The sequence below is a fragment of the Dendropsophus ebraccatus genome, chromosome 1, assembly GCF_027789765.1.
Source record: "Dendropsophus ebraccatus isolate aDenEbr1 chromosome 1, aDenEbr1.pat, whole genome shotgun sequence".
NCBI lineage: Eukaryota > Metazoa > Chordata > Amphibia > Anura > Hylidae > Dendropsophus > Dendropsophus ebraccatus.
Window position 1 is genome coordinate 219,280,780 of NC_091454.1, and position 12,151 is coordinate 219,292,930.

The 12,151-nt window shown below is 49.1% G+C and overlaps 1 protein-coding gene across 1 annotated transcript; it reads left to right on the top strand.

The window, feature by feature from the left end:
• The first annotated feature begins 10,069 nt into the window (after positions 1-10,069).
• RNF227 (ring finger protein 227) lies at positions 10,070-11,146 on the top strand. Its single transcript, XM_069986098.1, has 2 exons — positions 10,070-10,423; positions 10,603-11,146. Exons 1-2 carry the CDS (start codon positions 10,135-10,137, stop codon positions 10,659-10,661), a joined length of 348 nt encoding a protein of 115 aa, XP_069842199.1. The 5' UTR covers positions 10,070-10,134; the 3' UTR covers positions 10,662-11,146.
• The last annotated feature ends 1,005 nt before the right edge of the window (positions 11,147-12,151 follow it).

The window sequence follows — 12,151 nt, forward strand, 5'->3', positions numbered from 1 at the left end:
AGTTACAGAAACCCTGAACAGATCGGTGTATTACTTACATCATTCTGCTCAGCCGTTCTCCTAATATGCAGAAGAATAGGATTCTTGCCACACCCCTCCCCCCGCCCTCCAGCTGCTGATTGACAGCTTGACTGCCTATACACAGCATGGATAGATAACTGCCCATCAGCAGCTGGTGGGCAGAGTTTTCTGATTCTCATGAATATCCAGGATTACTGGGCTCATGCACATAATGGAAAGGACCACTTATTGTCCATGTTATTTAGGAAGATATCTCTGCATCAGCTGCACAGAACAATGTAAGTGATACATCATTCTGTTCAGCTTCTCTGTCACTAGTTTATGCTACCCTGAGATAGGACACCATATCCCCACTGACAGAGTCTCTTTAAAAACTTGCAAACAGAATAAAACAACACGCTGACAGGTTTTGGGACACAGTCATGGCCAATGACTAAGGGACTGTGTCCCGAAACGTGTGGGTCTGTTGTTGTATTCTGTTTGCAAGTTTTTAAGGATAGAAATAAAAGCATTTTAATTTTCCTCTGAAGCTGTGACCCTTCTCTACATAAAGAAGGCGTAATGCCAGGATGGCAGGGGTGGTCCCCCGGAGCCCATTGGATTAGACGTGACACACAGACTGATTTTTAGCTTGATTGAAGCGGCGTGTCAGCTACATATACGGCTTTTATCCGGCGCGTGAACAGGTCGATTAGAAAAACAACTTATTTTGAAACTTTCCAACATGACACCAGCCATGGCCTTGAATCTGCCCCCCTCCTACAGACTACATCCCACCCATGGTTAACCATTTCCATCCCTCACTGGCTATTTCTCAATGATTCTCTCACTGTTCGACCCTATTAGATCTCCATACGGCCCCTACATAGTATAATGCCCCTATTACTGCCCCCACACAGTTATATGCCTTACTGCCACCAAACTATATAAGGCCCCCAACCCTGATTACTGACGGCTAGACAAGCAGTATTATACCCCCAACACAGTATACCACTCCTACACAGTGTTATACCTCATAGTGCCCCCACACTGTATAATGCTTGCTTATGGCCCCCACACTGTATAATGCTCGCTTATGGCCCCACACAGTGTTATACCTCATAGTGCCCCCACACTGTATACTGCTCGCTTATGGCCCCCACACAGTATAATGCTCGCTTATGGCCCACACACAGTATTATACCCCATAGTGCCCCCACACTGTATAATGCTCGCTTATGGCCCCACACAGTGTTATACCTCATAGTGCCCCCACACTGTATAATGCTCGCTTATGGCCCACACACAGTATAATGCTCGCTTATGGCCCCACAGAGTGTTATACCTCATAGTGCCCCCACACTGTATAATGCTCGCTTATGGCCCACACACAGTATTATACCCCATAGTGCCCCCACACTGTATAATGCTCGCTTATGGCCCACACACAGTATTATACCCCATAGTTCCCCCACACTGTATACTGCTCGCTTATGGCCCACACACAGTATTATACCCCATAGTTCCCCCACACTGTATACTGCTCGCTTATGGCCCACACACTGTATACTGCTCGCTTATGGCCCACACACAGTATTATACCCCATAGTGCCCCCACACTGTATAATGCTCACTTATGGCCCCCACACAGTATAATGCTCGCTTATGGCCCCACACAGTGTTATACCCCATAGTGCCCCCACACTGTATAATGCTCGCTTATGGCCCACACACTGTATACTGCTCGCTTATGGCCCCCACACAGTATAATGCTCGCTTATGGCCCCACACAGTGTTATACCTCATAGTGCCCCCACACTGTATACTGCTCGCTTATGGCCCACACACAGTATTATACCCCATAGTGCCCCCACACTGTATAATGCTCACTTATGGCCCCCACACAGTATAATGCTCGCTTATGGCCCCACACAGTGTTATACCCCATAGTGCCCCCACACTGTATAATGCTCGCTTATGGCCCACACACTGTATACTGCTCGCTTATGGCCCCCACACAGTATAATGCTCGCTTATGGCCCCACACAGTGTTATACCTCATAGTGCCCCCACACTGTATACTGCTCGCTTATGGCCCACACACAGTATTATACCCCATAGTGCCCCCACACTGTATACTGCTCGCTTATGGCCCCACACAGTGTTATACCTCATAGTGCCCCCACACTGTATACTGCTCGCTTATGGCCCCCACACAGTATAATGCTCGCTTATGGCCCCACACAGTGTTATACCTCATAGTGCCCCCACACTGTATACTGCTCGCTTATGGCCCCCACACAGTATAATGCTCGCTTATGGCCCCACACAGTGTTATACCTCATAGTGCCCCCACACTGTATAATGCTCACTTATGGTCCCTACACTGTATTATACCCCATAGTGCCCCCACACTGTATACTGCTCGCTTATGGCCCCCACACAGTATAATGCTCGCTTATGGCCCCACACAGTGTTATACCTCATAGTGCCCCCACACTGTATACTGCTCGCTTATGGCCCCCACACAGTATAATGCTCGCTTATGGCCCCACACAGTGTTATACCTCATAGTGCCCCCACACTGTATACTGCTCGCTTATGGCCCCCACACAGTATAATGCTCACTTATGGTCCCCACACTGTATTATACCCCATAGTGCCCCAACACTGTATACTGCTCGCTTATGGCTCCCACACAGTATAATGCTCGCTTATGGCCCACACACAGTATTATACCCCATAGTGCCCCCACACTGTATACTGCTTACTTATGGCCCCCACACAGTATAATGCTCGCTTATGGCCCCACACAGTGTTATACCCCATTGTGCCCCCACACTGTATACTGCTCGCTTATGGCCCACACACAGTATAATGCTCGCTTATGGCCCACACACAGTATTATACCCCATAGTGCCCCCACACTGTATACTGCTCACTTATGGCCCCCACACAGTATAATGCTCGCTTATGGCCCACACACAGTATTATACCCCATAGTGCCCCCACACTGTATACTGCTCACTTATGGCCCCCACACAGTATAATGCTCGCTTATGGCCCCACACAGTGTTATACCCCATTGTGCCCCCACACTGTATACTGCTCACTTATGGCCCCCACACAGTATAATGCTCGCTTATGGCCCCACACAGTGTTATACCCCATAGTGCCCCCACACTGTATACTGCTCACTTATGGCCCCACACAGTGTTATACCCCATAGTGCCCCCACACTGTATAATGCTCACTTATGCATACCTCCCAACTTTTGCTGAGAGGAAAGAGGGACAGTCACGGCAATGTGCCACGCCCTTATAGCCACGCCCTCCCCATAACCACGCCCCCATAGCCACACCCTCATATCCACGTCACCTATTACCATTATACTACTATACAAGATGCTGGGAAAGCTGGGTGACCTCCATTATACTGAATACCATACAAGATGCTGCGAAAGCTGGGTGACCGCCATTATACTGACTACTATACAAGATGCTGGGAAAGCTGGGTGACCTTCATTATACTGACTACTATACAAGATGGTAGGAAAGAATGCCCCCAAAACTGATTTGTTCCACGGTATTTGGAACTGTCCCCGTCTGGAGGCGTACTGGAGGGAGGTGTCAAACCTCATTTGTAGGGTCACTTCTTTCAATGCCGTGTTAACTCCAATGGAAGCGTTGTTTCATATTAGTCTGAACCCTGAGGATTCAGGAGAGCCCTATTCATACCTTCCTGCCCTAGCACATTATATTATAATGATGGCCAAGCTGAGCCTACTAAAGGAATGGATAAAACCCACCTTACAAAATCTCTCCTCGGTGGTAGAGAGACTACAACATCTTTTCTATGTAGAACGCAGACTGGCCTTGAGAGATAAAGACAAACTGACTGAACCGCTCTTCTGTAGGTGGAGGAGCTTCATTGTAGCATTCTTCTCCCGATCAGAGATCCAATTCATAATGCAACCCTTTATACAATCTACATGGTACCTTACGGAAGATGTGAAGGGATCTCTAGGTACTAGGTACTCTATCTCTCCCCTCCCTCTGGTACGCTCATCCTACTACTGGCTAACTAAAAACTAGACGGGCAGGGTATGGTAATATTTCCCTCATGCTAACTCTATTGCCTTGGTTGATTGTAGCCTTTGCTAATAGGTCTCCAGGACACTCGCACATGGGAATGCTGTCGGTATGTTATTAAGTTTGGATTTTATTTTACTTATTTTATTTATTTTTTCCTTTCGTTATGTTCTGTATTTGGCTAGTTTTGATCTTGTAACATATATTCGCTATGGGCTATTCGGCTGAGAGGTCCCGGCTGGGATATGTTTTTGCTGTGTACCTAAATTAGCCATGCTCATGCATTATGCCACTGGGGTTCCTGTACAATGTTCTGTATACCTTACCACTGTTCCTTATCGGCCCCTGATTGATATCTTCTTGGCATTTACTCAGCCTGTTGTTTAAGATGTATCTCTGTAAACTTTGAATAAAATATCTTTTAAAAAAAAAGATGGTAGGAAAGCTTGGTGACCTCATTATACAAGATGGTAGGAAAACTGAGTGACCTTCATTATACTACTATAAAAGATGCTGGGAAAGCTGGGTGAACTCCATTATACTGCCTACCATACAAGATGCTGAGAAAGCTGGGTGACCGCCATTATACTGACTACTATACAAGATGTTGGGAAAGCTGGGTGACCTCCATTATACTGACTATGAGATACTGGGAAAGCTGGGTGACCTGCATTATACTGACTATGAGATACTGGGAAAGCTGGGTGACCTGCATTATACTGACTATGAGATACTGGGAAAGATGGGTGACCTCCATTATACTGACTATGAGATACTGGGAAAATTGGGTGACCCCCATTATACTGACTATGAGATACTGGGAAAATTGGGTGACCCCCATTATACTGACTATGAGATACTGGGAAAGCTGGGTGACCTCCATTATACTCACTTCAATAGGCGATGCTGGAAAGCTGGGTGACCCCCATTATACTCACTTCAATAGATGATGCTGGAAAGCTGGGTGATCTAACAGTCCGTGATAAGAGTTACTATACCTCCCGCGGGTGACATCGGGGGCGGGGCTTATCAATAGGGGCGGGGCTTGCCGGGAGACACCGGGACCGGCCATAAGTGTAAGTGTGCCCCCAGCCCTGGACCATTCCTCCCCCACCCTACACACCCATTACCTCCATCTGTAGTGTGGCCCGTGCTCCCTGGCCTCCAGCAGCTCTGCCCGGGGAGACACTTGTTGGCCAGATACCTGTGCAGCCTCAGTGCCTCCTCAGCTCCCCCACAGATAGAGCCTGCAGCAACAGCACGTGTACTGCGGTGACCGGGTCACACAGGAAGCAGCTACAGCCCGGGCACCGCAGCACACCGTCTCCTCCATCCACATCACACCAGCCCCCACACTGCTACAGGGTACACAGAGTGACAGTTACAGCTCCTTCACTCTGCCGCTCCGCACCAGATCCCACAGAATCAGGCAGGTCCAGCTGGGGAGAGGTGCGCGGCAGCGGGACACATCGGGGCTGTACCGGGACGGCGGGACATGACCCCAAAATCGGGACCGTCCCGCCAGATACGGGACAGTTGGGAGGTATGCTTATGGCCCCCACACAGTATACTGCTCACTTATGGCCCCACACAGTATTATACCTCATAGTGCCCCCACACTGTATACTGCTCGCTTATGGCCCCACACAGTATTATACCTCATAGTGCCCCCACACTGTATAATGCTCGCTTATGGTCCCCACACTGTATTAAACCCCTATAGTACCCCCGGCTCCCTTATGTTCCCCACAAAGTATAATGCTCACTTATGGTCTCCACATAGTATTATACTCTTATAGTGCCCCCCCCCCACACTGTATAATGCCCACTTACTGTCCACCAAAACTGTATAACACTTCCACACTGTATTATATCCCCATAATGCCCCCACACTGTATAATGCCCCCTTACAGCCCCCCCCCCCAGTATTATACCCCCATTGCTCCTGAATAAAGCCTACCTAGTAGTATAATGCCCCTAAATCCCCCCCCCCCCCCCCCCAGTATTAAACCCCAATGGTGCTCCCGCACTGTATAATGCCCCCTTAGTATAATGACATCAGCAGCAGGTATGATGACATCATTGCCTTACATGTTGCATCTGTCCGCCCAGCCTAAAGGCCGAGCTCATCGTTGTACTCGATGCTACTGCACTGAATCTGACACGTGTCGCCATATAGGCCAAACCAAAATAACTAACGGGAACTTCTTGAACTTTTCAGATTTTTTTTTCTTTAGTAAGACATCCAGCCCTCCCCAGTCCTCCAGCCCCCCCAGCCCTCCCCATTCCTCCAGCCCTCCCCAGTCCTTCACAGTCCTCCAGCCCTCCCCAGCCCTCCACCCTTTCACAGCCCTCCACCCCTTCCCAGTCCTCCAGCCCTTCACAGTCCTCCAGCCCTTCACAGTCCTCCAGCCCTTCACAGTCCTCCAGCCCTCCACAGTCCTCATACTGCAAAAATGGAAACAAAAGTCTGGGCTATCGGACGTCATGAAGTACAAAAATATGACCACAGAGCCATAACCAGCCCCTTCCTTACAGGGTTAAAGACGACTGCAGCGGCCCAGGAGAGCTTCCACAAACGTCCCGGAAGTCTCCACCTGCCAAATAGCAGAGTTTTCCCGGAAAGAAACAAAAAATATTTGCTGCGCTGGAATCCCGGAACTTTCTATCAGCCGTGGTCCTCAGTTCTGCCCCAGCAGTGATGGTGCCGTGCACGGGGGCTGAGACTGGGAACAGGGTGAAGCTTTGGCTGTCCAGGCATGATGGGAATCGTGGAGGGTGGCAGGCTCCCCACCCCTGTCTTAAAGGGGAACTCCTATTTCCTCTAATGTAGTTATACCTCTACGAGTCATCATGTCCAATATTTTTGCATGTAAATTCACTTAGCAAACTTGTCTCCTTCTCCTGATATACTGCACCTTCCTTCCCATTATTGACAGCTCGTTGTCTAGGTTACTGACCACCACTCTGCTCTAAAAGCAGTGATCTGGCTTGTGTATACATATTTATATGAATATTATACAGTATATATACACACTATATCACTATACATCTACATTATGTATACGTACATAAATATCACTCCGATCACTGCTTTTAGGGAAGAGTGGTGGTCGGTAACCAAGACAATGAGAAGAATAGAGCAGCATATAAGAAGGCAAGTTTGCTCTGGGGACACTTTACCGGTGAAAGGGGTGTGGCCTAATGTGGGTGTGGTCCTGGTGGGGTTATGGGTGTGGATTCAAAATTTTCCAGTTAGAATTTACAGTCACAACAACACAAAAGAAGCATAACACACTCCAGTATTAGGTCCCCAGTATATTACACCCTCCCAGAATTAGGTCCCCCAGTTTCAGGTCCCCATAATCATACTACAACCCCTCTCATCCTCCTGCCCCTCCATCATCATACTACTACCCCTTCATCCTCCTGCCCCTCCATCATCATACTACTACCCCCTTCATCCTCCTGCCCCTCCATCATCATACTACTACCCCTCTCATCCTCCTGCCCCTCCACCATCATACTACTACCCCCTTCATCCTCCTGCCCCTCCATCATCATACTACTACCCCCCTCTCATCCTCCTGCCCCTCCACCATCATACTACTACCCCCTTCATCCTCCTGCCCCTCCACCATCATACTACTACCCCTTCATCCTCCTGCCCCTCCATCATCATACTACTACCCCTTCATCCTCCTGCCCCTCCATCATCATACTACTACCCCCTTCATCCTCCTGCCCCTCCATCATCATACTACTACCCCTCTCATCCTCCTGCCCCTCCATCATCATACTACTACCCCCTTCATCCTCCTGCCCCTCCATCATCATACTACTACCCCTCTCATCCTCCTGCCCCTCCACCATCATACTACTACCCCCTTCATCCTCCTGCCCCTCTATCATCATACTACTACCCTTCTCATCCTCCTGCCCCTCCACCATCATATTACTACCCCTCTCATCCTCCTGCCCCTCCATCATCATACTACTACCCTTCTCATCCTCCTGCCCCTCCACCATCATATTACTACCCTTCTCCTCCTCCTGCCCCTCCACCATCATATTACTACCCTTCTCATCCTCCTGTCCTTCCATCATCATAGAACTATCCCTCTCATCCTCCTGCCCCTCCATCATACTACTACCCCTCTCATCATCCTGCCCTTACATCATCATACTACTACCCCTCTCATCATCCTTCCCCCCCCTCCTTCATCATACTACTACCCCCTTAAAGGACAAGTGCCATGAAAAACTTTTTCCCAGTAATTGAAGCACATTACAAAATTATATAACGCTGTAATTTGCTTCAATCACCTATATGCCTCCCTTCCCTGTCTTTTCCCCCATCCACCCGATACCAGGAAGTGTCCTGACTCACACAGTCCTGATTACTGTCGTCACCAAGCTCTTCTCTCAGCTCCTTCTCCTGTTACACTAGCCTCCCCCCTCCCCTGCCTTGTCAGGTGACAGGCTTGCTCAGCTCCCATTGGCTGAACAACTGCAAGCCATCACTTGTCACATCTCACTTGCTTATCTTCCCTCAGACTGACTCCGGCACATAGGCAGCTCCCCCCTCCCCTCTCTCCTGCTGCCGTGGACTCAGTGAAGGAGTCATGTCACTAGAGAAGATAAGCTGAGCAAGCAGAGTCACCTGACAAGGAAGGGAGGGGGGGGGGCTGGTGTAACAGGAGCTAGAGCAGCCCTCCTGCTGATGACTCATCCCCACAAGAAGGAGCTGCCTGGTGACGGTGACGACAGTAATCAGGTCTGTGTGAGTCAGGACACTTCCTGGTATCGGGTGGAGGGGGGAAAAGACAGGGAAGGGAGGCAGATAGGTGATTGAAGCACATTGCAGAGTTATATAACTTTGTAATGTGCTTCAATTACTGGGAAAAAGTTTTTCATGGCACTTGTCCTTTAATCATACTCTTCTGCCTGCTCTGCATGAGTGACATCACTGGTGCTGGAAGGTGGCGAAGCTTCTTGGGACATACCCGGGACATGGTTTTGCCAGGGCTGTTTCCTCAGAATCGGGACTGTTGGCAACTATTCATTACTTTGTAATATACCTTTATTAAAATTCTATGTGCATATATAAACTTCTACTAACTGGCAGATTAAGGGGCAACATGGACCCCTCTACTGCCACCACCATTTGTTTTGGGTACTGCAGGGCTATCTAAGCCCCACAGTTCCCAATCCCCTGTTCTGGTGCTGCTGCACAGCACTGTAATCGGCCGGATACTATATATTCTTATATACAGTACCCGGGGGTGGGGGGAACCCTGCAGTTCCTGACACAAACATTGATGGCATTAGAGGGGGCTGTGTCGCCCCTTATTGCTGCCTGCGAACAGAGCTATAATTCAAAATAATATAACTTTATTAAAACAATGTAACTGTAGCCAGCCTACAAGAAGCGACTGCGGAGATAGTCACACTGAGCCCGTCTGTGTACGTGCTCTATACTCATGAATAGGGCTCCTGCATGGAACTCAGCTGGTATTGGACGTATCCACGGCAACCCCATCTAACAGGGACCCTTTAAGAATCACCATAGCTCTAATTTGTAAGTCACGTGACTAGCTGTGGTACTGCCAGAGAAGGTAAGGGATGCTCCCGGTCACATGACCCCCTGACTTGGACATGGCCGCTTTGCTCCCTAACTTTTATTAACGATAAACACCAAATAAAAAAAAGAACAGAAAGTCATAAAAATAAAGTATATAAACTGCTAATGACGTAACGACCGACTATTATACAGCAGCGTGGTTACTAAGCTACCTGGGAGCGGAGAGAAGCAGTGACGTCATCGGCCACACCGCGCGCACAGGATTCCGGGAAATACTCCACGCTCCAAGGACGACTGCCAACGCTGGCCACGCCCCTTCTCTTGATTGGTCGTGACGTCACTCGTTTCCGGCGGAGGCGGGGCTTCCCGCGCTATATAAGGCTTACGCTACAGCAAGGGCTCTTCATTCATTAATACACACACAGACCAGCGTCCTCAGCTGCCGTACGAAGGAACGTCATGACGTCACCCCTGCCTAACGTTGCCATGGAGGAATGCGGCATCTGTTACCTTGACTACGACCAGGAGAGAAAGCCGCGCTCATTGGCGGCCTGCCGGCACGTGATCTGCTCCAGCTGCCTCGAGCACTTGGCGGCCAGGGGAGGCGAGGTGACCTGCCCCTTCTGCCGCGCGCCTTCCCCGTTGCCTAGCGACGACGAGGAGGAGGCGGGGGCGAGTGACGTCACCGGGCGCTTCAAGTGGTTCAAGAGACTGTACAGAAAATCGAAGGCGGGCTCTCGACGTAGAGGTGAGTACTAAAGGGGCGGGGCTTTGGCTGTGATTGACAGGAGCAGATTGTTGTGAATAAAATGATTGTATAATGTCACATTGTCTATATTATCAGACTCTGGATTACAGGAACTGTGTGTTTTATTATATTAATTGCATAACATAGTAAATTTATTCTTTTTCTTCCTCTATCTCCAGGCTGTGTGGCCAATGAGGATCTGCGGGACATGGCGCTGATGTGCTCCTACTTCATGTGACCTGTCACCTCTGACCTCTCGACCTATCACAGATCTACAGAGTCTGATGATCCGGAAGCTTCCGCACATGGCCAGACAAGGCTTAAAGGGGATCTCCACCCAGGAGAGCTCCCCCTACTGATAGTGGCTGACCAAGATTGTGAGAGTCCTCCAGGGCAATGTCTCCTTGGCTGTCTAGCTGATGTGAGACTACAACTCCCAGCATGCCCTGAGCTGCTGTTACAGGGAGCCGCCATGTCTGTGTATATAGCTGTATCCGCGCCCTCCACCATCGGACACCACTGTATTACTGTGTAAGGAGAGCGCCCCCTGCTGCTGCTGATAGACTGTGAGCTCCTCCGTCCTGGGACGTTGTGATTCCCGGGGGACGATGAAACGTTTCCTCCCATGATGCACTTTGGTTTTTGTCTATTTATATGTATTTATTATATGATGTGAATTGTCTGTGTTTTGTATAACTTTATAAATAAGGTATATAAACCGCAGCAGTTGCCTCAGTGTCCTTCCCTAACTGGCTGTAGGTTCAGGTATATGGGGGGGGGGGGGGCGTCAGTAATGTCAACTCCCAAGGCGGGTGAGTGGTCGGGTAAAGTGAGATGTGTGGCCGGTGCGATGGTGTATGACGGTCTGGGTAGCAGCAGATTTTGTGGACCTGCCTCTGCAGCGACAAATGTTAAAGGGCTACTCCGGCAAAAAACTTCTTTTAAATCAACTGGTGTCAGAGATTTGTATTTTACTTCCTGCAGAAAGTGGTGTATTCTCTCCAGTCTTCCAGTACTTATCAGCTGCTGTATGTCCTGCAGGAAGTGGTGTATTCTCTCCAGTCTGACAGGTGCTTTCACCTCTGTCCATGTCAGGTACTGTCCAGAGCAGCAGCAAATCCCCACAGAAAACCTCTCCTGCTCTGGACAGTTCCTGACATGGACAGAGGTGGCAGCAGAGAGCACTGTGTCAGACTGGAGAGAAAACATCACTTCCTGCAGGACATATATGAAGTGTGGAGAAATCCCCCGTACAGAACGTGTTCAGGCCAAGTGCCCCAAGCGAGAGATTTCTGGTGAATAATGAAGTCCGCTGGTTGGCAGGCGGCAGCACGGGAGAGTTGAGGTCAGAGGTCATCCAAACTAATAGTGCCAGCCTCCTGGGCACAAAAGTCTCTGGGAAAATCCCTTTAAACAAGTTATAATTAATCGGATGATCCATATCCTGCAGAATCAGGAGTATTATATAAGGTGTTTACATAGATTTGTCTTGCTGGTGAATTTTACGGAAAATGTTAAAAAAAACAACATGAAAGTAGAGGCAACCACACTGATATCCTGCTCACACTGTAACACCTCTACTAGTATACACACCTGCCCTGTACACTGTAACACCACCACCACTAGTATATAGACCTGCCTTGTACACTGTAACACCACCACCACTAGTATATACACCTGCCCTGTACACTGTAACACCACCACCACTAGACACACCTGCCTTGTACA